The sequence below is a fragment of the Aptenodytes patagonicus genome, chromosome W (assembly GCF_965638725.1).
Source record: "Aptenodytes patagonicus chromosome W, bAptPat1.pri.cur, whole genome shotgun sequence".
Taxonomy (NCBI): domain Eukaryota; kingdom Metazoa; phylum Chordata; class Aves; order Sphenisciformes; family Spheniscidae; genus Aptenodytes; species Aptenodytes patagonicus.
Window position 1 is genome coordinate 27,075,263 of NC_134981.1, and position 22,549 is coordinate 27,097,811.

Consider the following 22,549-nt stretch of genomic DNA (forward strand, 5'->3'; position numbering starts at 1 on the left):
TGTCTTTGATTTGCTAGAACATTTTTCTCCAGAATTGTTGTGGGTTTTGGCTCTGGGCCTTTGGAAAGTTTCTTGACCAAACTTTCTAGAATTAAAACATGTTCATGCTGATGCCTGCACAGGAGTTTGGCACATCTGAATGTCGGATGGGTATTTGGAAACGTTTGTCATGGGGACTCCAGAACCCACCCGCGCTTCCATAACGTTTTTCCAGGGAAATAAGTTATTTTAAATCTTCTGTTCTTGTCTAATGTGTGGGTGACATTTGTAGAGGGACTGTTCCTTGGGGAGAATATATAAAACAGCAGAGGGTTGGTGGAAGTTTCTTGTGTGGACTTTGTTCCAAGCCCTTGGCTTTCAGGTCTGTTTTCTCTCAGTCTGCTTCATTGCTCCTTGGGAAACACTTCAGCCCTGGCTACTCCTGTAATACAAGCTCTGAATTGGTCACACAGCTTGTAAATTAGCACATCTTATGCTTTTGGATATGCTGGAGAACATGCTGGGGACATTAGTTAAAGCATCCAGAATCCTGGTTTATGATTTACCACTGCCATATGAGGAATGCTTATCCTGAATCTATTACCCTGAAATCATCCTTGGCAGCAGGAGAGGCAGACAACACAGCTGCAAGAAGTTTCGTAAGAAATGGATGCAAGAAAGCAAAAATGCACACTATCTCCTCACACAAGAATTATATCTGAAATGTCTGTCTTCTCCTGTTCCAAATGATTTGCCAGATATACTCTTCTGACACATTTTCTCAAGTCTTCCTTTATAACCTCTTTCTCAGGTTGCCTTCCTCAGCAGGAATCGTTACCTGAGAGAATTTCTATAGCTCGTTTCTTCTTTGCAGCCTCCCAGTGACTCTGGACAAATTGAATCTCTCTTCTCCCTTCTCCTATACCTACCCTCTGAAACGTTTAATTTCTTTACCCCAAAAAGTATTTACTTCTAATTTATTCATGAAATAATCCTAATTGTGTTTCTAACCACTGCTCTCTTATGCAGTAGCAGAGATTTTATATTGGCTTTTACTGCCGTGGCAACTTTACTGCATCAGGGGCTTTTTTTTTGGTGTTGTTCATTTGTTTTTGTGTTTTTCAAGTGCATCCTTTGGCAATAGAGAGGAACACTGGAGTAGCTGAAACATCACCATTTTCGCTGTCACAGCAATGTGAAAATTAACTCTGCCTTTCCAAATGGAAGCTGCTGCTAACGACACAGCACTGCTGTTGTAAGCAGAAAGATTCGTTTCAAATATTAGCCCAGCTGAGCCTGTTGATTTGCTGCATAAAACTGCACTTTTTTTTGGCTGTGCAGCATTTTGATTTCCAAGTGTTTGGAGATGTGTGCTCACAGACTCTCCAACATTCTCCTCTTCATTCAAATGTAACGGAGCAAGGCATGAACACTAGATATACAGTTTTGTCTGTTAAGTAGGATAGATGCATTAAAGGTCAGTCCCTTCTCTTCATCTTTCACTTCACCTTTCCTTCCAGCTCATTTGCAGTGACATTTCATGTAACATTTATTAGCACCACAGCTCTGCTGGCCTAAACCATTTCAGTCTCAACCTCCTAAATCACCTGGCACTTCTTTTTTCTCCTATGTTTTTGTGGAGCGCTGCAGTTGCTGCATGTGTGGCAAATCACATACTACACCAGGTCTTCTCTCTACATGAAATTGAGCCTTTCTCTTCATTTTCCCCATGCTATTTATTTTTGTAATTTGTAGTTGACTGTTTTACTACTTAACTTTTCTTCCATTTTTAATTTAGCTTTAATGTGTAGCTCTCTAAGAAAGAGCCTTACTCATTTTATTCCTTCATTTTGACCCATTTAATCAGTTGTTCTTCTTTCTGATACCATTTTTCTTGGGTTCACCCCCCCTACCTTCTTCTCTCTTAAAGTTATAATTCACTCAAAGACTATTTCTTTTCACTGGAAAAATGCAGCTATTGAGGTGATCAACCATCAGAGGAAAAAAGGCTGGGAAGAACAGACATTTTCCTGCTAAAATATGGTTGCGAATAAGGAGCAAGGTTTGTGATTCTCACGTAGAAACAAGAGGCTTTTTGTCTCCCTTTTAATGATAAAGTAACCTTTTACTGTAGAAAGTGTGATTTATTTTCTCTTGGTCCATTCTGAAATCTTAGATTTTTAAATATATGAAAGTTCAAAAAAATCCATAGAGTTTTCTTGATACCATTCTATGTTTCTTTGGATTTAGGATAATCAACCTGAAATATGATTGCTGTAGAATATATGTGAAAGTATTTAAGCTAGGCTGAGCCTCTAAAAGCTGATAGGCCTTGAACTATCCTGCAATAAACAAATCACTGGCTTCAGAATAAATATTAATGGCCCTGGCTTTGCAAAATAGTTTAAGGAAACACACATATTGAAGATGACAACCCTTAATGAGGACCCTTGCTAATGCAGATATGTTAAGGCTACATTAAGTGGGAAAGTGCGCACGGTGCAGGATAAAAATCCCAGCAATAACTGCCAACCAGGTATCCATGAAAAACAATGAACTTTACCCTGTTAGGAACTTTACACTTACCACATATTATTAGGGCAGCATTTCTTAAAATGCAAACTCTAAAACATCAGAAAGCAGTCCAATAACTATAAATTCTCAGTACTAGGAATATATATACACATTTGCACATTTTCATAAATCCAAATGAGAAAATGGAACAAAATGGGAGAATACAAATTAACAGATATTAACAGAATTAAGCCCAATTTTTATTTGGATGTAAATCAAAACCATTGTGATAACACTGTAGATGACACTCTTTGGATTTTTTTTTTTTTCTTCCCTCCCCAAAAGACTAGGTGTCTGTTTCATTTTAAAAAGGCTGAGAAATACCACACTGCAGGAAAAGAGAACTCTTGAGAAGATTTTATAAAAGAATCTCAGAAGAAATTTAATTTGCTAGCCTTTTTGGCTAGGAAAGCTCTTTGGCTTACAGCTTTCAGAGGAAAAAAAAAGAAAAAACAGAAGGAACACAGATGTTTTGGTTGAATCTATCACTGTACTTTGTAAACCTACAATGTAAAAGAAAAAAAACCAGTGCAAATTATGCCTCCTAATTTTTTTTTTTTTCTATTACTAGGGCTATGCTGATAAAATCTATTTGGGTAGTCCAAACAAGTCTTAATTGTTTAATAAAGAAATGAATTTGGCATTGTGTGAATACTTAACAGACTAATCATCAGCAGATATTCAACAAGCAACAAGAATGTTAAATATGCATACAAATTGTTGTAGGAATATTTAAAGTTGAGTCCAACTCTCAAAGTTGCTAGGTACAATAATTTTAAGTACTATTAAATCACTTCCGAGTAGTGAAATAGGTCTAAAAATAGAAGCAGCAAATGAACCCATCACATTCAATAGCTCTATAAGATTAACAGTTCATATAGAATTTTATAATAGGGCAAGAAGTTGATGGACTGTGTCCAACAGACTTGCATTTCTACCAATGCCTCTATACAGGAACCCATATGAAACCACACTGCTCAAAGACAGGACATACTTAAAAACTAGGCAGACAAGTCAAAGCTTGAAAAAGCTTCAAAACATAAACAGCTCTTGTTTTACCAAATTATTCCTCTAAAGTGAGCGCTGAGGGGAAAGTTCTTGCTGCGTACATTTCTCTTTTGTGTGTTACTACTATAGTGTCTGGCACTTTGAGATTTAACACACAGCATTGCTGAATAAAAAAAGGCAAACACTGCTTATTAGTAAACTGCTAGCATTATCAAAACATAGGATATTAAAATGATTACTTGTTTGTAAGTTGATTACTTGGTCTTAGCTTTGTCTTCCTAAGCACACAATGTAATATTTAAAATCAAAGCTAGCTTTGTACTTTTTAAAACCTTGTTTTTCCATCCTTCTTAGCTGAACAAAGAGTCAGAAGTTAAATAGTTAAAATAGCCCATTAAAAACGGGCAGGTAAAACAGAAACAAACTGCAAATTCACTCTTCATCACACAGCGCAAAAATCATGGTCACAGCTTCATATTTAATGCGGAATCACTTTAAGTATACAACAGTTCAAAAGATTCAGAAGCTGGTTAAGAGTTAAAAACCAGTAGAACAAAAATACAGGAAATCCAAAATACATCTTTGACCTTTTTAATCCTAAATTTTAGGGTCACACGCCTGAATAGACAAGTTAGCTTCATGAGGAAAGAAACTTTGGTATGGAGTTGAACTAGCCACATGAATAACACCTGTAGGTTTCAAAATAAATAGTAATGGCTAACTATAGACCATGGCAGCAAGATATCCTCTTTAAAGAAAGACTAAGAACAAGCACATGCTTGGAGCTACGCATCAAGGCTGGACAACAGAAACTAGTGTAATCTTTTTCAAAAGTAATTTTAAAGCATATGTTAATTATTGTATTTCTGATGCTGAAATTGGTAAGAAAATCTTTCCTACAATGAGAAAGCTTTCCTTTTATTTGCTAACCACTAATAACCACTCCTTTTAAAATTGCATTCCGATGCTTGAAGAACACTGTATTAAAATTTTTCTTTAAGACTTCCTCTATTTCTCTAAAATATTGTATTTTTATTCCACAGTCCCATGCTGTTAGCAGTAGGTGTTGCAAACAAAAACATCCCCCTACTCCAAGAGCTATTTATTAAAAAGGTCAAAGATAAATTCGACCTCAAAATGGAACAAAAGGGGTTTTTTAATAAATTGTATCAGAAATAACAAGTGATCTTTGTAATGTGTGATACTCTCCTACAGCCATCGATAAAGTAGTTACCAGAATGTTAGTCTATGTTAATATGTGCATTTTATGGGTTTGCAACAAAGCATAACACACATTGAACAGAATGAGTGAAACTTCAGTTTCCAGCATATAATGAATTTTAGTCATTTAATACATTTTAGTTTTGTTCGTGTATTCCACTGTAGTGCTGTGACAACAAATCACACCTATGTACCAGAGCATACATCAACAGTATGATGTAACTTTACTACACCACTGCTATATTTAGCTTTTTGAAAGAGACATAAGCATACACTATAGCCACATCAAATAATTTTCTGGTTTGGTTTTTTTGTTTGTTTTTTCCCCCTCTTCAAATAACCTTCACTTTTTCAGTAATAATTCACTTTTTAAAATTTGAATTATTGAAAAAAATCACAGAAAGTTTATACAGGAATAGCTATAAGGAATAACCTCACAGGCACTGATATGACAAACATTTATTTTAAAGGGCTGAGAGGCATTAATATCATCTCAATAAAGTTGACTGAAAAGAATGACTAACTTTGTCTAAATGGGAAATGCCTGCTTCTGCTTGTACGTTGAGAAAAGAAATTCAGAAAGTTATTTTTTGGCCTTGCTATGTCACAAAGTCAATCATACAAAGACCTACGCAGTTAACCTAAAATGATAGTTTTAAAAGCCCTTCTATTAAAAACAAAAACATCATGCAAAACTTTGATCAATTATGCAGCTGCTTTAAAACTGTTGCAAGACCATACTGTATATATTAGCTTTTATACTGCTAATGCACAACTAACAGCAAACTTGATTAATTAACACAAATTTGTCTTAATTACACCGTTATATCACACTAAGGAGACAAATGCCACAAGATAGGCAAAACCATTTAATTCTGAGCACTCAAATAGCAGGATAATTATGTGTTGTAACCCCTTCACATTTAGAAAAAAAACCCAAAAACATAATCCTGCAGTCTCACTTTACAAAATAAAGTTCTGTAAAATATTAATTGGGAGGGGAACAGTTTATACTATTTAACAGTAACTTATACAACTAGTGTCAGAGGCAAACAAAAAAAAGCTTCTAAATAAAATGTCAAAATACACATAGCAACAGAAGCAAATGCTGCATTAAATACAGTCAAGATAAGAAGACAATGCACTTGTTAATAAAAAAAGACAAAAGAGAGACAAAAAAGAAGAAAAGTTACTAAAGTTAACAACACATTTAAAGAAAATGCAATGAGGAAAAAAACCTCAAACTATTTTTTCCAATGACAACAGAGTTTCCATTTGCAGTCTTTCCATCCATAATTTGTCTGATACAGTACATCCATTAAAATATTCAGAATCTCACAGAAGAGCTAGGTTGTTCTCTTCCAAATCTAATTACCAAGTTGGTTTTGGATGTTTTAAACAGACATTATGTCCGTTTAAAAGCAAGGCAACAAATGGACTTTTTATCACCTTCAATCTTAGCACTAATGACAAACATGTTTAAAAGTTATCATAATCTTTTTTGTCTTTTTTTCCCTCTGCTTCAAATCCATCAACCCCATCACTGTCCCTTCTCCTTTTACGATTATTATGGATGTTGAAGCGTTGATTCATCTGTGGTAACAGATCCATTCCTAAAACTTTGTGTATTTGACGGAATGCAAGGAGTCTCAGTGCAAACTAGAAAAAGGGTAGAAAGAAAATATTTGTTAGAAACAAATGTCAATTTCGAGTACTATGTCAAACAATTAATGAAGAACATTAGTGGTGTATGATATTATCCTTAGCTCTTATTATCCCCTCTTCCTTCCCCCAACAAAGTCAACACAATAAAATGCGTATGTCACATTTGCTGCTTCTGTACAAAGTACATAATCTTAGCTTAAAAATAATATACATGTGTTTTAGCTGCTGGACTTGCACTGAAGCAGCCAAGGCTTGTCACATGTCCCATTACACATTAGTAATCTTTAGCAAAAGGATCAAATGAAGAGGTAGGGGCAGTAACCTCTTAAGCTGCAAGCATGAATAGTCAATACTGTAAGTAGATACAATAAATATTAAAAATTAAACTTACACAGATTTATTTATAAAATATTAAACACCAATGTAATTTTAAATCTAATAACATACTGCTGTAGAGTTGAGCATCTTTACGGATGTATATAGATGGGAGTGCTTCAAACTTTTCAGGAAAATACATTAATTTTAGTGCAAAAATGAACACTGTTATACATCCTCTGTTGTGACATTTTCATTGCCTAGCTTAAGACTGATCATCTGAAAAACCATACTATATTCCAAGAAAGGAGAATTCATGTCCACCATATAGCTCCATTTAAAAACAAACAAACAAACAAAAAAAACAACAAACAAAAAACAACCCAAACAAAAACAAAAAACCCCACCCAAAAAACCAGGCATCAAATTTAGTTACTTCACACATACTTCTTTTCCTTACCTGTGCACTTGAAGTAATATCCTCTCGTTGCTGATCTGTCATTACAGCAAGTGTATCAAAAGGATCTTTCTCACAAGGGTCCAGAAGGCCAGGACCACCTACAACGGTTAGGCTAATTAGTAGCACATCTCTACCTTATTTCAACCAAGATTACAGATTTTACATTAGTTAAGCATAAGTATACAGACACTGATCAAATGCAACTTGCCTTTAAGGATGATTCCTGAAGATATACACTCAAAAACTCTTCTCAGTGCATCCCCAGGACTCTGTGGTCCAGTAGCACTGCTAATTGCTTTTTCCACAAGCAACTCCATAGCCTAGACCAACAATAAGAAAATCCATCCAATTTAGAAGATTGATTAAAACAGAAGAAAGCTACTACTGTTGTTCAATACAGAACTTTTGATACTGGAATTTTGAAGAACATTACACATCACAGAATGCTTTCAGTTAAAATGGAAAAAATCAGATATTTTATAAAGATTAATAAAGAGAAAGCTGCTGCAAGATTAACATTGAGTACTGATACTGATATGCTGCTTCTCATCACAAGTTGGCTAAAAGTTTTGTAGAAATTTATACAGTAGTAGCCTACATATGCAGGTAGACAATTTGTCCAGCCATTTTTTGAGAGCATGAAACACGGTGGGTCACCGGAATCTGTCAGGCACATGAATAAACAAGCACACAGTATGAAATGATGAATTTGATTCATCTAATGAAATTAACAGGATGCTACAGAGAAATTTTTTTTCCTACAAGAATACAGAAACTTAAAGCATCAAAAATTTAATGACTTTTTAACGTTTAAGTGGTTACTAGTTTTTCAGTTTAGCAAAACTGAAGTTCACAGCAAGTTTTTTTCCTGGATATACGCTAACACTAACTCAGATGTTAAACAAGTGTAAAAAAACCCCCTTGATGATAAAGAGTTTTTCTAAAATGTACACATTATTTGATATTAGTTAAAATGGTTTAAATGATTATCTGTATTTTAAATACTTTTTTCTGTGAATATTTCCATTGTTTACTTTTATTAGACTATTTTTTCCAGAAAAACCTATAAAAGATATTTGCAAAAGTAAAGAATAGCTTTCCTTAGCTTTTTCAGCATTTAAATGGATGTTTCAATACCACCTCTTTGGCAAGTTTCCTTTTTAAACAATGTGTCTCTTGGTTTTTTGGTGGGGTTTTTTTGGGGAGTTTGTTTTTTGGTTCCTCTCCCGAGTTTACAGTTGTTCAAATGTTGCCTTTTATTTTTATTTTCCAAGAGTAAATGCCTATTCTAATGCATGCAAGTAACTATAGGCAGTGTTGATTACAGTCCTTCACTAAGGGTGCCCATTCCTTTCTATTTTAGCTCAATTTAACTGACAAATTTCAATTCTCGAGCATGGTATTTCCGTACTCCCACTGTATCACTCGGGATCAAGCTTTTGAGTTTTAGCAACAGTAATTTAGTTGTTTTCAAGTATGAAGCAAAATACAGCAGGAAAGAAAAAAAAAAAGCAGATCATGTTATTGCATTTATTCAAGTCTAGTTCTTTTGCATCCTCATACAATACACTAAAGTCCACAACTTAATCCTAGGAAAATGTGAATTATGATGCCCTGGTGTTTATGTGCATGAAAGGCTGGATTTTAAGTTTGAAAAAAATCAACCTTGAATATTAGTTCCTTCTAACTTATAGGAACTTGACAAAATTCTTCTAATTTAGTTTTTATTTTTAGGTATATAAAGAGGCTGATACTAACGTCTGTGTTTAGACTTCCTAATATTTTCTATTATTACAACTACTTAGGCTCTTTTTGAAAAGCTCTGGCATCTCTTTGGCTTGTAATAGGCTTCTAGCATACAGGTCAGGAGAAGTTCTGTATCCAGAAAAATATATTTCTTCGATCTACGAAATTTCATCTGTGACTGTCAGAAATTACATATATTTAAAAATCACCATTTTCTGTCATTGTTTTTGTCAGTAAGACTTTGCCAACAGGCCAAAAGAACAACTGACTACACAGACTTCAATGTTGATTCATGTCACTGGCAATGCATCAAGTACCAGGAGCGAGCCAGGAAGCACTTTTGGAGAGCTGAGACACAGCTTTATACCTCTCTTCCCTTTTGGCTGTGCCTTAGAACAGATATTATGAGAAATAAGAAACAACGTTCCTTGTTCTTCATCTATGTGCCTCCTGTGTGTTGCAGCAGTTCTAAGGATGCTTTTCTAAAAGTATGCCAGGGTTTATTCTTTGGCAACTCAGTATCATAGTGATATTGAGGGCACTTACATACTACTTAGCTTCTGTTAAGCTATATTTGTACAGTATATCTTTCATGAAGTGTAGCACAGAAACTGGAATTTTTTTTTTTTTTACTTTAAATATTTAAAAAACAGAAATAACTGCTCCACATTTTTTCCAGAAGCAATAAATATTATCAGAAGTAATTTAATAAAATTGTCTGCAAGCTTAGTACAGTTGTAAAACATTTCTCATTGAAATAATGCCAACTACTGTAACTGTCTTGACAATGTTAGCGCTCTTCCTGCCAAAACTGAAAAGCCTACATTAAGAAGCAGCATAGTGCAACAGGATTTGATCTATGAAACAAAACAATCAGAGCTGAGTTTACCTCCACATATACACGTTTCAGAGATTTTGTTTCAGACTAACTTTATCCAGTCCACAGACTGAATATCTGTTAACATTTGGAGCACAAGTTGCACTCCTGGAGAGCATCATTTAAGATAGTCAATGTAAAAGGAATGCTCCAAGAACACTCGGCTGCAAGAATTGAAATAACTGGGTACAACCTAGTTTCTAAGTGACACTGATTAAAATGCTAATAGTGACACATCCACAGACTAGTACTGCGGTATTTCATCTTGCAGAAAGGATATATTAATGATCGTAGGAATTACTGTGATTTATTCTTTCAAGTCACCTTTCTGTTATCACAGAGCTATCTGGGCACAGCTAACATTATTTTCAATCAGTTTCAGTAAAGTCCAAGCAATTCAGAGTAGGTGGTTAGAAAAAAAAAAATTCTTATATACAGAGTAAAGGAAAAAAATGCTAAAATCTAGAATAAGAATGCTACCCACAAAGAAATCAAAAGAACAAGAAAATTCCTTTTGAAAAATAATTCCAGCTCCAAGTGACAAAACCTCAGAAAATTAAATTTTTAGAAGGAACCTGGATCATTTGTTGGGGAAAAAAAAACCCAAAAAACAAAAAATCCAAACAAAACCCTACATTACTCCTTGAAAAAGTCTACATTTTAAAACTGTAGTAACACTTTCCTATGCTTTACTTGCAGTACCATGTGCATTAAAAAGACTCATTCAAAAGAACATTACTCACCCAGCTTGGAAAATCAGACCAAGTTGGAACCCGTTGACAGAGGTCACGAAGAATACGTATGATAACCACACAGGACTGCAGACCATTAGCTCTAGCCTTGAGAGCAATACAAAATCAAATTAATCCCAGCACCTACAGCAAATAGGACTTGTTGAAAGACTAAAACACCACTGTTCAATGGAAGCTCAGATACAAGATTGAAACAAATCATTCTACAACTTTATTCCATGAGCTGCCATTTACAGCAGTATTTTATACAGGGTTAGTAATTTAAGGTGGTAGAAGTCAAAGTGCACAGGTTATACAAGAATAATATTTCTTGATCCCCTGTACACTTTGACCTATGTTCACTTGTAACAATAAATACAGTATCTTCCTATATTAGAAATAAAAAGGATAAAGTAAAGGTCTAAGAAATAGGTATAGAGACTGAAAGGTCAAGAGAATCTGTTTGGTTTCTTTTTTGTGCCTTTGCCAGAATGCAAAGTCACTAAACCAAACAGCTTCTCACCTTTCATTCCCTACACTTAATACACTTAAAGAAATAGGGAAAAAAAAAAGTCTTAAATCTAAACACAAAGCTTTAAACACATATTCCATTATTTAAAGCAAAGTTACTCTGCAGCCTTATGGAATATATAACAAATATACAACATATAATCACCCCAAGCGAGTCAAGCTTTCAACATCGCCTTCTCAATGACCAGAAAAAAAAATTATGTCAAATGAGCAATAACTGCATAAAGCAATTCCTCCATACTCAACCTTCTACATTTAAATTTAGGGACCAGAAAAATATTAAGTATTATTAGCATGAACAACGCTGAGTGTTTTCACACAGTTAAACATTTGTATTGCAACTCAACTAATCTCTCATAAGGCTACAAGAAAAAAGTAAAATGATGTTCCGAACCTGGAACCACTTAGCGTGGCGTAGAGCAGCCAGAGCGTCAAGGCATTTTTGCCTGTCCAAGACGTCCGGTGGGTCTTTCACCATACCCGAGGTTACATCTAAAATGGATTGAATTGGCAAAATGCAGTAAGGAATGGGTGTTTGACCAGGTGAGCAAGACACTTCCTTAAAGTAGCTTCAATGTCACACATGCCATTTAAAGTTTAAACACTTGAACAACAAATGTAAATGTTCAATAAAAGACATTCAATTAGGATTAGGGCATCAACCCAGCATGAAGATCAAGCATATTATACTTTAGCTCTCAGGTTATTTTCGAATGCATTGCAGATGATGCAATGTGTAGTACTTCCTTATTTAAGCTAACACTAGAGGAAAAAAAAAAAAAAAAACACATATCCCCTAAAATAAATATTGAAGGAAGGATGGTTGGACACAGTGCACCAGCACAGAGAACACAAGACAGAAGGAACACAAAAATCCACTTTAAGCAAGTAGAAACATTCAAACTTAGTTTCTTGTAAATTTTAATGGTCACATATTATTTGGGACCTACTCTTTAAAAAAAAAAAAAAACACTAAGTAAAAAAAACCCCAAAAAACCCTTAAAAGCACTAGATGTTGAATAAAGATGTTATTTTTATCATATCTTAAACTTAAAATGGAAATGATTTTGCTTTAAAAAACCTGACTAAAGGAATGTGAAATGCTCTTCAGTACGACGACAGGGGGGACACAAATTTTTACATTTGTAAAAAATGTCAAATTTACATTACAAATGTAAAATAAATAGTAGGATGCTTTACTATACAGAGAACTAAAAAGCCATGAATGAACATGGTGCTACAACTTTGCAATAGAATCATTTAATTTCATCTGAAGTACTACATTCAGATTTGGGCTTTTTTTTTTTTTTTTTTTTTAATAGGATAGTTCCATTGTTCTGCACAGGGCTAAAAAGGGGAGGATTTCCAAATAAGAACAAAGCTGAGAAGAACATAGGTATCTTCTCACACAGATATTCAAACTTATGGACTATACGTTGAAGTAGAAAGAAGAAAAACTGCACTAACAAGGCATTTACAGAGCAAATGAAGACATTTAAAGCAGTATTTCATTTAAAACAAAAACAAAAAACACAACACCCAAGAAAACCCCAAACCTATACAAGAGAGGTGCCAGGTAAGGTAAGTGATGAAATGAGTACAACTTGGATATAAAAGACAAGAAGTACATTTAGAGGAAACCCACAGCAGGAAAGAGGCAAAGTAAGACTGAGAAATTAAAAATTAAAATATGGGTCTGTTGGGTCTAGTAGCCTAATCAGTCAATTATTTACATTCTTCTAAAACTAATATGCAAATAGGTGACACTGTGCAGACTTTTATCACAACAATTCACTACATAATTTGAAACTCCAATTACTTCTAGCTCTGAAAAACTTCAATTTGGAAAATAATTTTACTAAAAAGAATTACAGTTTAAGTGCACAGAAAGAATCTTACTCAGTGCTGGAAATGTCAATCTAAAATGTGCTACTAATAGATATCTCATGAATACCCTTGAAACTTAAAAAGACTAAGTCAGAAGTTGCAAGGCACCTATTGCACTGAGAATACATTGACTGAAAAAATGTATCAAGGAAACTTGTAATACTTAATTTGTGGATTTTCGCATCTGTTTCACATTTCAGGATTAACCCCTTAAAGACTATTTAACTAAATTCAGATGCCTAACCTACTACCCTGTTAAGCTAAGACAAAAAACTGAATTAATTTACAAGACACAAGCATGAATTCTTACCCTATATAACTTAATTTATTACTAGCCTAAATATAAAGGGTTAATCTTCAGTTAGACATGCTGTGTCCACACTACCTCTTCATTAAAAGTTAACAGGTATATCAATTTTGGCAAGTTTTATTACGTGAAATATATTTTACCTAGTCAACTATTTCAAGACTAGTGTGAACACTGCTTAATTCTAGGAGAGAGACAAAAAGAAAAAAAAAAACCCACACAAAGTAACAGTAGATGCTAGGACTATGCATCCAAACCCCCTCCTTTGTAAAGCATGGCAGGTGTGACACTGAGCTTTTAGAAAAACCTTGGTCAAAAATCCTTCCGATGTCTTTGGCAGCAACCCCTGACAGGAATCAAGTCCCTCTGCTAGAAGGCTTTGGACCAGGGCCGTTAGCTAAGGATAAAATAAGACACATGCACACACATATATGCATTTATAAGTATGTACGCTTTGTTTGCTGAAGGAAAGATTCCACAGCAGGGGTTAGAGCGCTTTGAATATATCAGATTCGGTAAACTGTCAAACGCACAATACTGTAAGGAACAGTAGCTATGCGGTTAACAATTTTATTTCACAATGTTTTTTTTTTAGCCTTTTATCATGTAGTGGGATTATTACACATCAAATATGATTCTATTCCATGTGCAAGTCTCAGTCTCATCTTTACTCAAACTGGTTCTTCCAGTAAAGCCTTCCTTATCACCTGAACTAGCTCCCCAAGCAGGCTAAAAAAAAAAAACAAAAAAAAAAACCAAAAAAAAAAAACTTTAAACCATTGTAAGACACAGAGCATGAGAAGCTGCAGTAAGAAAACACACAAACACATACTATTACTCTGCAGCAAATAAGCAGCAGTCTTCATAATAAGGCCTTCTTTGCTGCAATAATTTGCAATTCGGTCTTCTATTTGCTCTAGTTTCAAAAGTGAACTTTTCTGCACATCCATTTTATACTGCTCAGTGTCTTGAAGAGAAACCTAGCTTGATTTTGCTTACCTAGAGGCAGTACTGCATTCAGCAGTGAATGAACTCACAATGATCATTTTAACTCAAGCGTGGGTCAGACAAAAATACAGATTTGTTTCCTTTAGGTGGCATAAATTAAGGGATTGATCATAGTAATTTGAAATTTACTACCTTTTTGTCTACGTCATAGATTTTTAGGCCAGAAAATTGAAATTTAGTATTGTGGCAGAAATCAATATTGCACTTCTACACAGTACATTAAGAAATAAACATGGTGTTTAAGGTTAACTTCATTTAATGGTTAACATAATTTAATAATCAAATCTTTTAAGTTTAAGTATTCTTTATGAACTTAAATAATGTGAAGTCTGAGTCAGCACAGACAAACCAAGAGTCATGTTACACTTAGATTGTCAAAAAACAAGTAGAATTGGTTGGGTGTGACAGTACATGTACAAAGCCTTTATAGCTAGGAATAATACGCACAGCTTAAAAATTATGTACAAAGCACTCTTGGATGACTTCTGAAGAGTCTTTAAACTAGAGAATGTATCTTGAAATTTCTTTCTGATTATGTAAGATGACTTCGTTAACGCAGCTTGCTTACAACGCACTAGTCATAGCTACAGAACATTTACTAATGCAATATAAAAACCTCAAGTATTTTAAAGGATGTGTAATGATGAGATGAAATAAAAAAGCCTCTGTGGCTTGTATAAATACATATATACACAAGCACATGTATACGTACACACATACAATTTTTTCAACCTGCATATGAGAAGTGTTAAGATAGCCTCAGATTTCTTATCTGTAGGTTCACTGTCAAACACCAGAACCCTGTTTGCCATGATCTCTTTCAACTATGAAAATACAGGATTAAAAGGAAACAAAAGTTAATTTTATCTGACCCGTAAACAAAAAGAACCAATGTACTGCAGACATTAATCATGCTTGTTGGCTTAAAAGCTTTTGGAGCTTTGAAAGTGTTACAGAACAGACCCTAAAGCAACACTGCTGGCACCAGAGAAACTGTGAACTTCAGAAACATAATTTGATTTACAAGCTCCACCTTCTGCTTCAGCTCAACGACAAAGCCATTTCTTATTGTATTAGTCGAGGTTTGCCAGTTGGATAGAAGACTGATTGTAATACCAGGAGCCTAAATATACTCAAAAAGCACTCCAGACCAAAAAGCAACCTCAGAGAGCTGGAAAAAAATTGCATCATCTTTTAAAGTTAGAAGCACTGTTACCATCAAAAGTATTATAAAAGTGCATTTTAAGTGGCACTGCTATTTGGAATGTGTAAGTGATAGTAATGCTGATCCAGTTTAAACCCCAAAACCCGTGATTTTTCTAAAACCATACAATCTTTCTCTTAGGGCAAGACTGCTCTAGAAAGCCAGTTTATAGCCACTTGCTATAAAATACTTAGTTTTCCACATAATTTTATAAAGGGGGGGGGGGGAAGAGTCAAGTTTGTACCTTTTCCAGAAAGCTGAGGTTGGACATAAAGTTAGAATTTTTAAAAGTTAAATAAACGCATCATATAAGCATTTATTTTAACCAACTGTTCTCTACCGAGATTGGTTGTTGAAAAACAAGGTTTCGATCAAATACATTAGTTGTGCCAGCATGTTGCCTTCTAGGACCTTAATGCCATCTTAAAGCAAAATAGATAAACATATAAAAACAGGTGAGAAAAGTAACATCTTTAACAACTTCCCAACCTCCATCCCTCATGTTCTCCTCCCGAATGACTGGAGATGTCAGTGTGATAGTAACTTGCATTTTGGGTTCCACACATGAATTTAAAATTATTGCTGCTTCTGGGACTGCACACTTGATATCATATTTCTCAGGACTTATTACCTAAATATCGAGAAACAGAAATTTCTATTAGCACGTGGCCAAGAAAACGGATTTCAACATAGTCTTTTTAATAGAAAAGTCTTAATAGAAAGACAGAAACACAATATAATTATATGAAGCAGATACCTCTGTATTCAAAGAAACAACAGTATACGAGAGGGAGGGAGGGAGGGAGGGAGGGGGAGGGGGAGAGGAACTTGCATACTGTTTCCAAATCATTAATGAAAATACACAGCAGTCACCAAGCATGCAAAAGAAAAAAAACTACCCATAAAGGAAATTCATATACTAAGTAAATTAAATAACAAGAACCTTGACAGCGTTTGAGATAAAGAAAAGCCTCAGTGCCACTTAAAATGCCAGTTGGATATGTTTATGTTTCTCATTGGAACATAGGAACCTTTAAAAAGCACAAAGATGCAGTGGTGGTTCTTTGAGCTCGCAGTTACAGGATGGGTACTGCTAGGCACATTCTATACTTGGCTGTCACAACATCCTCTGATGAGAGCAAAGGGCAAGATAAACACCAGGGAAAAAAAAGTGTAAGAGTAACAAGGTGGTTATTCAGAATTGCTTCTTGCGACTAGATTTAATAATTCTAAATACCCCCAAAAGGAAGCTGTAGGCACCTCTATCACCTTCTTCCACAAACTAGAGGGACAAGTGACTTCTCCACAAAGCCAGACCAAGATGTGCAGTTTTAAAATTTTCTTCTGTTCTGTTATTTCAAACAAGAGCAAACCCAAGATTATTTTCTAATTAATCTGATCCTGCTAACGCTTCTACCGTGCCACTGATTCTGCCGAGCATTTTACCAGACTGCATTGAAATACTAATGCTGTGACAAGCATTCTATAATGACGGTGGACAGGCTTTGTTCAGTAAAGAGCACTGGAGCTAAAGACTTTATTCTGTACTTTCATTTCTTGTAGAAATACTTCAAATGGTTTATGAGTTCTGCTGAATGGTCTAAGACTGCATGTACTTTTGGGTTGGTTTTTTTTTTTTTTTTAAGTGCCAAATTAAAAAAACAAACACCACCACACAAGACTGACTTAGTTAACTAATTGTGGGACTACAAAGCACTGACACATACAAATTGGAAACGAGACAAATACAAACAGACTGGCATTAATGGAGAACTTTGACCTTCAGACAACACAAGCTTCCTGTAACACTGCACAAATTACCTCTATCGCTGTTGGTAACTGGATAATAGAAATGAGCAGAAGAAAGACTATTTCCCAGTTAAATGAAATCTATTAAATGATGATACTACACTGCTAGCATAAACACCTAGACACTTGTATGGACACAATATACAGAAAGCAAAACATGCAGCATAGTCCCTGAATTCAGACAGAAACACTCAGAAAATGAAAATAAACTGAACCTGAGCTGTGAAATGCAGTAGAGTCAGCCCTGCAGACATTTGACTTGAGGACAGATTTTTACAGTATCTTTACAAAAATTCAAATCAAAACATTTAATTCTACTTACTGCAAGTTGTTTCGGAAGACTTTCAGCAATACGACTGAGTAACATCTTTGAAGGCTTCTCAGCACATAACAAAACAAGATTGACATTTCGATCTCCACGGAGTAGCAAACCTTTAGCCAAAACGCCTACCCGTAAAACTCCTTTCAAAGCTCTGTGAATTACAGTTAAAAGTTGCATTTAAAATAATATAAAAACCATAAAACTAATCCTGAAGATAAAAAAGTGAAATAAGAGTATTCCATATACTCGAGGCCATAGTGACATATGCCGTACCAAAACCCAAAGAGAACAGAATCCCTGGAAGCACTGATAACAGCGCAAGGAAAAACATAAAATGACTTCAGAAACAAGTGATGAAATTCTTAAAAAATAATAATAAAAAAATACCTGTCTTTACTGCCATCTTTTCTGTCATCTCCCTCTTTGCTCTTGCTTTTTTCATGGTCAGTCATATTGTCAGAAACAAGTTTCAAAGCACGCTCAGTAATAGAAACAATTTTTTGGACTGCTTGAAGTTCCTCCTCTGTTGGATATATAGCTGCATGTTTGGTCATCACATAGCGGTCATCAGAGGAGTCAGGGCGGCGTAGAGGCTAAACAGACGAAAAAGCACATTTCTGAAATTTGGGTACACTTCCAAGTTCACAGATGATATGTGACCAAAAACCAAACATGTGGGTAAACAACAGAATATTCAAACCTCAAATCACTGAAATGTAACAAAACATGAACTGAAGTATCCTTAACAACTTACACCGGTCACAATCAATCATGTCTGAAAAAACATGAAATGTATCAAAAATAAACAAATTATGAAATCCCAGGATCAAAAATACCTCCCCAACATAAATATCTATTGTCTTTCTGTTAACTGGGAAATACTTGCATACTGCTGCAAAATAAAGTATCCATGATTGCTTTCACAGAATCACAGAAGAATTCAAATAGGAAGGGACCTCAGGAGGTCCTCTAGTCCAACCTCCTGTGCAAACCATGGTCAGCTATAAGACCATATCACATTGCTCAGGGCTTTATCCAGTCGGTTCTTGAAAACCGCCAAAGATGGAAGCTGCACAACATCTGTGTGAAAAAAAAAATATATATATTTCCTGTATTCAGTCTGAACCTCTTTTGTCTCAGCTTAAGCTGATTGTATCTCGCCCCCTCATGACTGTAAAGAGCATGGCTCCATTGTCTTTATAATGCACAAGTATTAGAAGGCTATTACGTCCCACTGAAGCTCTCTCTTCTCCAGGCTGAACAAGCCCCAGATCCCTCAAGTCTCTTCTCACAGGGCATGCACTCCAGAGCCCTGACCATCAGGTAGCCCCACACTGAACCTGCTATGGTTTATCAATCAGTATCTTTCTTGTACTGGAAAGCCCAAAACTGAATGCAGTATTGCAGTTTGGGTCTAATGAAAGCTGATCACTTCTCTTTATCTACTGATTATGCTCCTGTTAATATCACCCAGGATGCTGTTGGCCTTCCTTGCTGCCAGGGCACATGGTTGGCTCATGTTCAGCTTGCTATCTGCCAAGAACCCCAGGTCCCTTTCAGCAGGGCTGCTACCCAGCCTGTCACTCCCCAGCCCCTCAGTGCAAGGGGTTATACCTTCCTAAGTGCAGCATTAGGCATGTGTCCTTGCAGAATTCCATGAAGTTCCTGTTGGTCCATTCCTCCAGTCTACCTAGGTCCCTCTGGATGGCAGCCCTGCCCTCAAAGGTATCAACTCCCCACCCTGAACCGATTCAGTTTTGTGTCAGCTGCAAACCTGATGAGCGTGCACTCACTCCATCACCTTTCAGATCACTGATAAGGCGCTAATGAGACAAATCCCAGGATAAACCCATGTGGTACTGCACTTGTTACTGACCTCCAGGTAGAGTACGACCCACCACTAACCATTATCCTCTGGGACTGACGATCCAACCACTTTTTATCCATACATTTGTCCACAATTAGATAAAGTATAACGCAATTAAATAAAAAGTAGCACACAAATCCAGAGTGACTTGTATTTCAGAAGAAACAATATTTGTCTTCAAGGCACCCTTTCGTCATATAAGTGGACTTATTTTGGAAGACAGGTCCATCTACACAGTTTCACTAGTATATAATTTTTTCTTCACTTTTTCAAATCCTTTATTAATAAACACTGGAGACAACTGAAGTAGCACTGAATAATTTATAGTTCTTAACTGTGCCTCCTAGTAAGTATGATTCCCCCCCCCCCCAAGTTAAGAAACTCACAGCTGGTCCTTGGGGCTGAGGAGGCATTCCTGGTCTAACTCCCAGCAGGCCTAGAGGTCCTGGAGGACCATGAGGATATCCTCCATCTGGTATTCTGCGACGGTCATCCCAGTGATGCTGCTCTTCCTCCATTCTCCTCCAGTACATGTCCTCTTCATATCGCCTGAAGTGCATCAAAATGTTCTCTTTATATAGCAGTTAATACTTCCAACCGTTCTAAATAAATTCTTGGATGTCCTCACTAACTCATTTCTAGTAGTCATGAGCGAATACCAGTGAACTCCAGAGGGTACCTAAAATGAATGGTTATTTTGAAAGTGGGCCTGAATTTATAGCAAATAATTCTAGTAAGTCTACATTCCTCAGAGGGATTGAACATTAACAAACAAAAACAAATAAAAAACCCAGAGGGATAATGACAACTTAAAACAAGACAGTACAGAGTTCCCAAAACAAGTATTCAAAATAAGTAACCACAGAAGCAGAGTTAGTTTTAGATAACCTGACTGCAGCTTTTTCTCAATTCATTGATAAAACAGAATGCATTACCTCATTTCCATCCTCCAGCGTTCTTCCTCTTCTCGCCTTCTCCAGTATTCTTCTTTCTGCATCTGTTTCCTCATTTTCTCTTCTTGAATTTTTCTTGCTCGAATACTGGGCTTTACTTCTACTTGTAAGTCTGGGTTTACTTTTTTCTAGTTCAAAAAAATAATGAATGAAATGTTGGTTTGCCTCTTGTCATCTCAAGATTATGGAGTTCTTCTGACATGTTTAACACACACTACTGGTCTACGATAAAATCAAGGGGAGTAAAATGCAGTTTTAGAACTGCACCGAATGAATAGTTGAAGAAGAAAAATCTGCATCCAGTATTTTAAAGGAAAGAAATAGCAACATATTACAAATAGCATGAATTCCCTCTTCAACTATATGAGAACAAAGCAATTTAAGATTAAAACGTTACATGAAATACTAAGTAATTTGCTGTTCATTCTGTAGCAGGATGACTACTCTATAGCCTGAAAAAAACATTTCATCTTAACTAGTGTGCTTCCTGATGCCCTGTTCCTGAAGGGTCCCTCATACAGGGGCATAATCATGAGTTACTGAATACATTTTTCTGGCAATTTTTTCTCTTCTTTCATCCCTCTCATGATTATGCAGGCCCATTGTATCTCCTGTGACCACAGTAGATTCTTCCTATATAATCTTATAATAATCAAAACGCACACCATATGTCAGTATAAGTGTCTCTCCATTCATGACAAAGTCTACAATGCTTGTTTCTCAAATGTTTCCACAAAGGGTTTATGTGGTTTATCCCGCCAAAAACATTGATCGCTACTATTTTACACTATTTGAAATTCATGGTAAACGACATAAAGCACCTACTGTTGCTTGCATATGTTGTACAATATTTTAATGTTGCAAAGGTTGCCTGAAAGCAATGTTTAAAAAAAAAAAAAACAAACCCCCAAAACCAAAATGCAGTTTCACAGTCTGCATTACTACTTTTAAGACTATACTCCCCAAGAAATATATTTCTCTAGCTTTTTTTATGTGCTGTTTACTCAGAGTACATACTTTTGACTAGTTTTTAAATGTAAGAACGTGTAATCAGTCAGCTGACATCTGGTGGATTTTCAGATAGAAGCATTAGCATTTCTACTAACCTTATACTGAAGTCTGTGCCGCCTCCCTTTTAAGTGCATCTCCTTGGCATTAGGATCATTAAAACTGCATTCACAAAGTTTACAGTGAAAGCGGATCACCTTTCCTTCATCGTTTCTTACCTGGAAAATAAAGTTATAATACATTTGGGGTTTTTTTTGTTTTTTTTTTTTTAAACCAAAGCTGATGTAAAAGTTAATCTAATTCAGTGACACTGGATAATGTCTACCCATCTCAAAACATGCAAAAAAGTTCACACAGTAACTGAAAGAAGGCAAAACAGAACTTTCAATTCTGACAGACACACCATTGTGTTTGGTAATGAACAACGAACAAAGTTCTTCCGTTCCAAAGAGTACACAGCTTTAAACTCAAGCCTGAACATAGAGTTGAATAATTACAAACCTGCAAATGATGAAAAATTTACATCAGACTTCATCCACGTATCTCATGCCACCCACATGAAGAATGCCCCACTGAGCATAAAAGAAACATGCACAAAACAAAAACGTAAACATATGCACAAGCCTTTGCAGGTTCAATGCCTTGTCACTCTTATCTTTAAGGAAGACCCAGGGAATTACAGGCTAGTCAGCCTCACCTTGATCCCTGGGAAGGAGATGGAGCAGCTAATCCTGGAAACCATTTCCAGGCACATAAAGGACAAGAAAATAATCAGGAGTAGTCAGCATGGCTTCACCAAGGGGAAGTCATGCTTGATCAACTTGATAAACTTCTGCGATGAAATGACTGGCCTGGTAGATGAGGGGAGAGCAGTTGATATTGTCTACCTGGACTTCAGTAAGGCCACTGAGACAGCCTCACGTATCCTCATAGACAAGCTGATGACGTATGAGCTAGAGGAGCAGATAGTGAGGTGGACTGAAAGCTGGCTGAACAGCAAGGCCCAGAGGGTGGTATCAGTAGAACGAAACCTAGTTGGAGACTAGTAACTAGCAGTGTACCCCAGGGGTCAATACT

At 35.8% G+C, this 22,549-nt stretch overlaps 1 protein-coding gene across 2 annotated transcripts in view; it reads right to left on the reverse strand.

The window, feature by feature from the left end:
• Window positions 1-4,019: 4,019 nt before the first annotated feature.
• Window positions 4,020-22,549, reverse strand: part of LOC143172273 (zinc finger RNA-binding protein-like) — a 44,535-nt gene continuing 26,005 nt past the window's right edge. For both annotated transcript variants that reach the window (XM_076361496.1, XM_076361495.1), the window contains exons 10-20: window positions 21,571-21,690; window positions 20,447-20,592; window positions 19,898-20,060; window positions 18,032-18,237; window positions 17,645-17,795; window positions 16,003-16,144; window positions 11,502-11,599; window positions 10,589-10,684; window positions 7,431-7,542; window positions 7,223-7,320; window positions 4,020-6,441 (exon numbers count right to left, since the gene is read on the reverse strand). In XM_076361496.1, coding sequence (XP_076217611.1) covers window positions 6,262-6,441; window positions 7,223-7,320; window positions 7,431-7,542; window positions 10,589-10,684; window positions 11,502-11,599; window positions 16,003-16,144; window positions 17,645-17,795; window positions 18,032-18,237; window positions 19,898-20,060; window positions 20,447-20,592; window positions 21,571-21,690 — 1,512 coding nt within the window. In that variant the 3' untranslated portion in view covers window positions 4,020-6,261. The remainder of the gene's footprint in view (window positions 6,442-7,222; window positions 7,321-7,430; window positions 7,543-10,588; window positions 10,685-11,501; window positions 11,600-16,002; window positions 16,145-17,644; window positions 17,796-18,031; window positions 18,238-19,897; window positions 20,061-20,446; window positions 20,593-21,570; window positions 21,691-22,549) is intronic.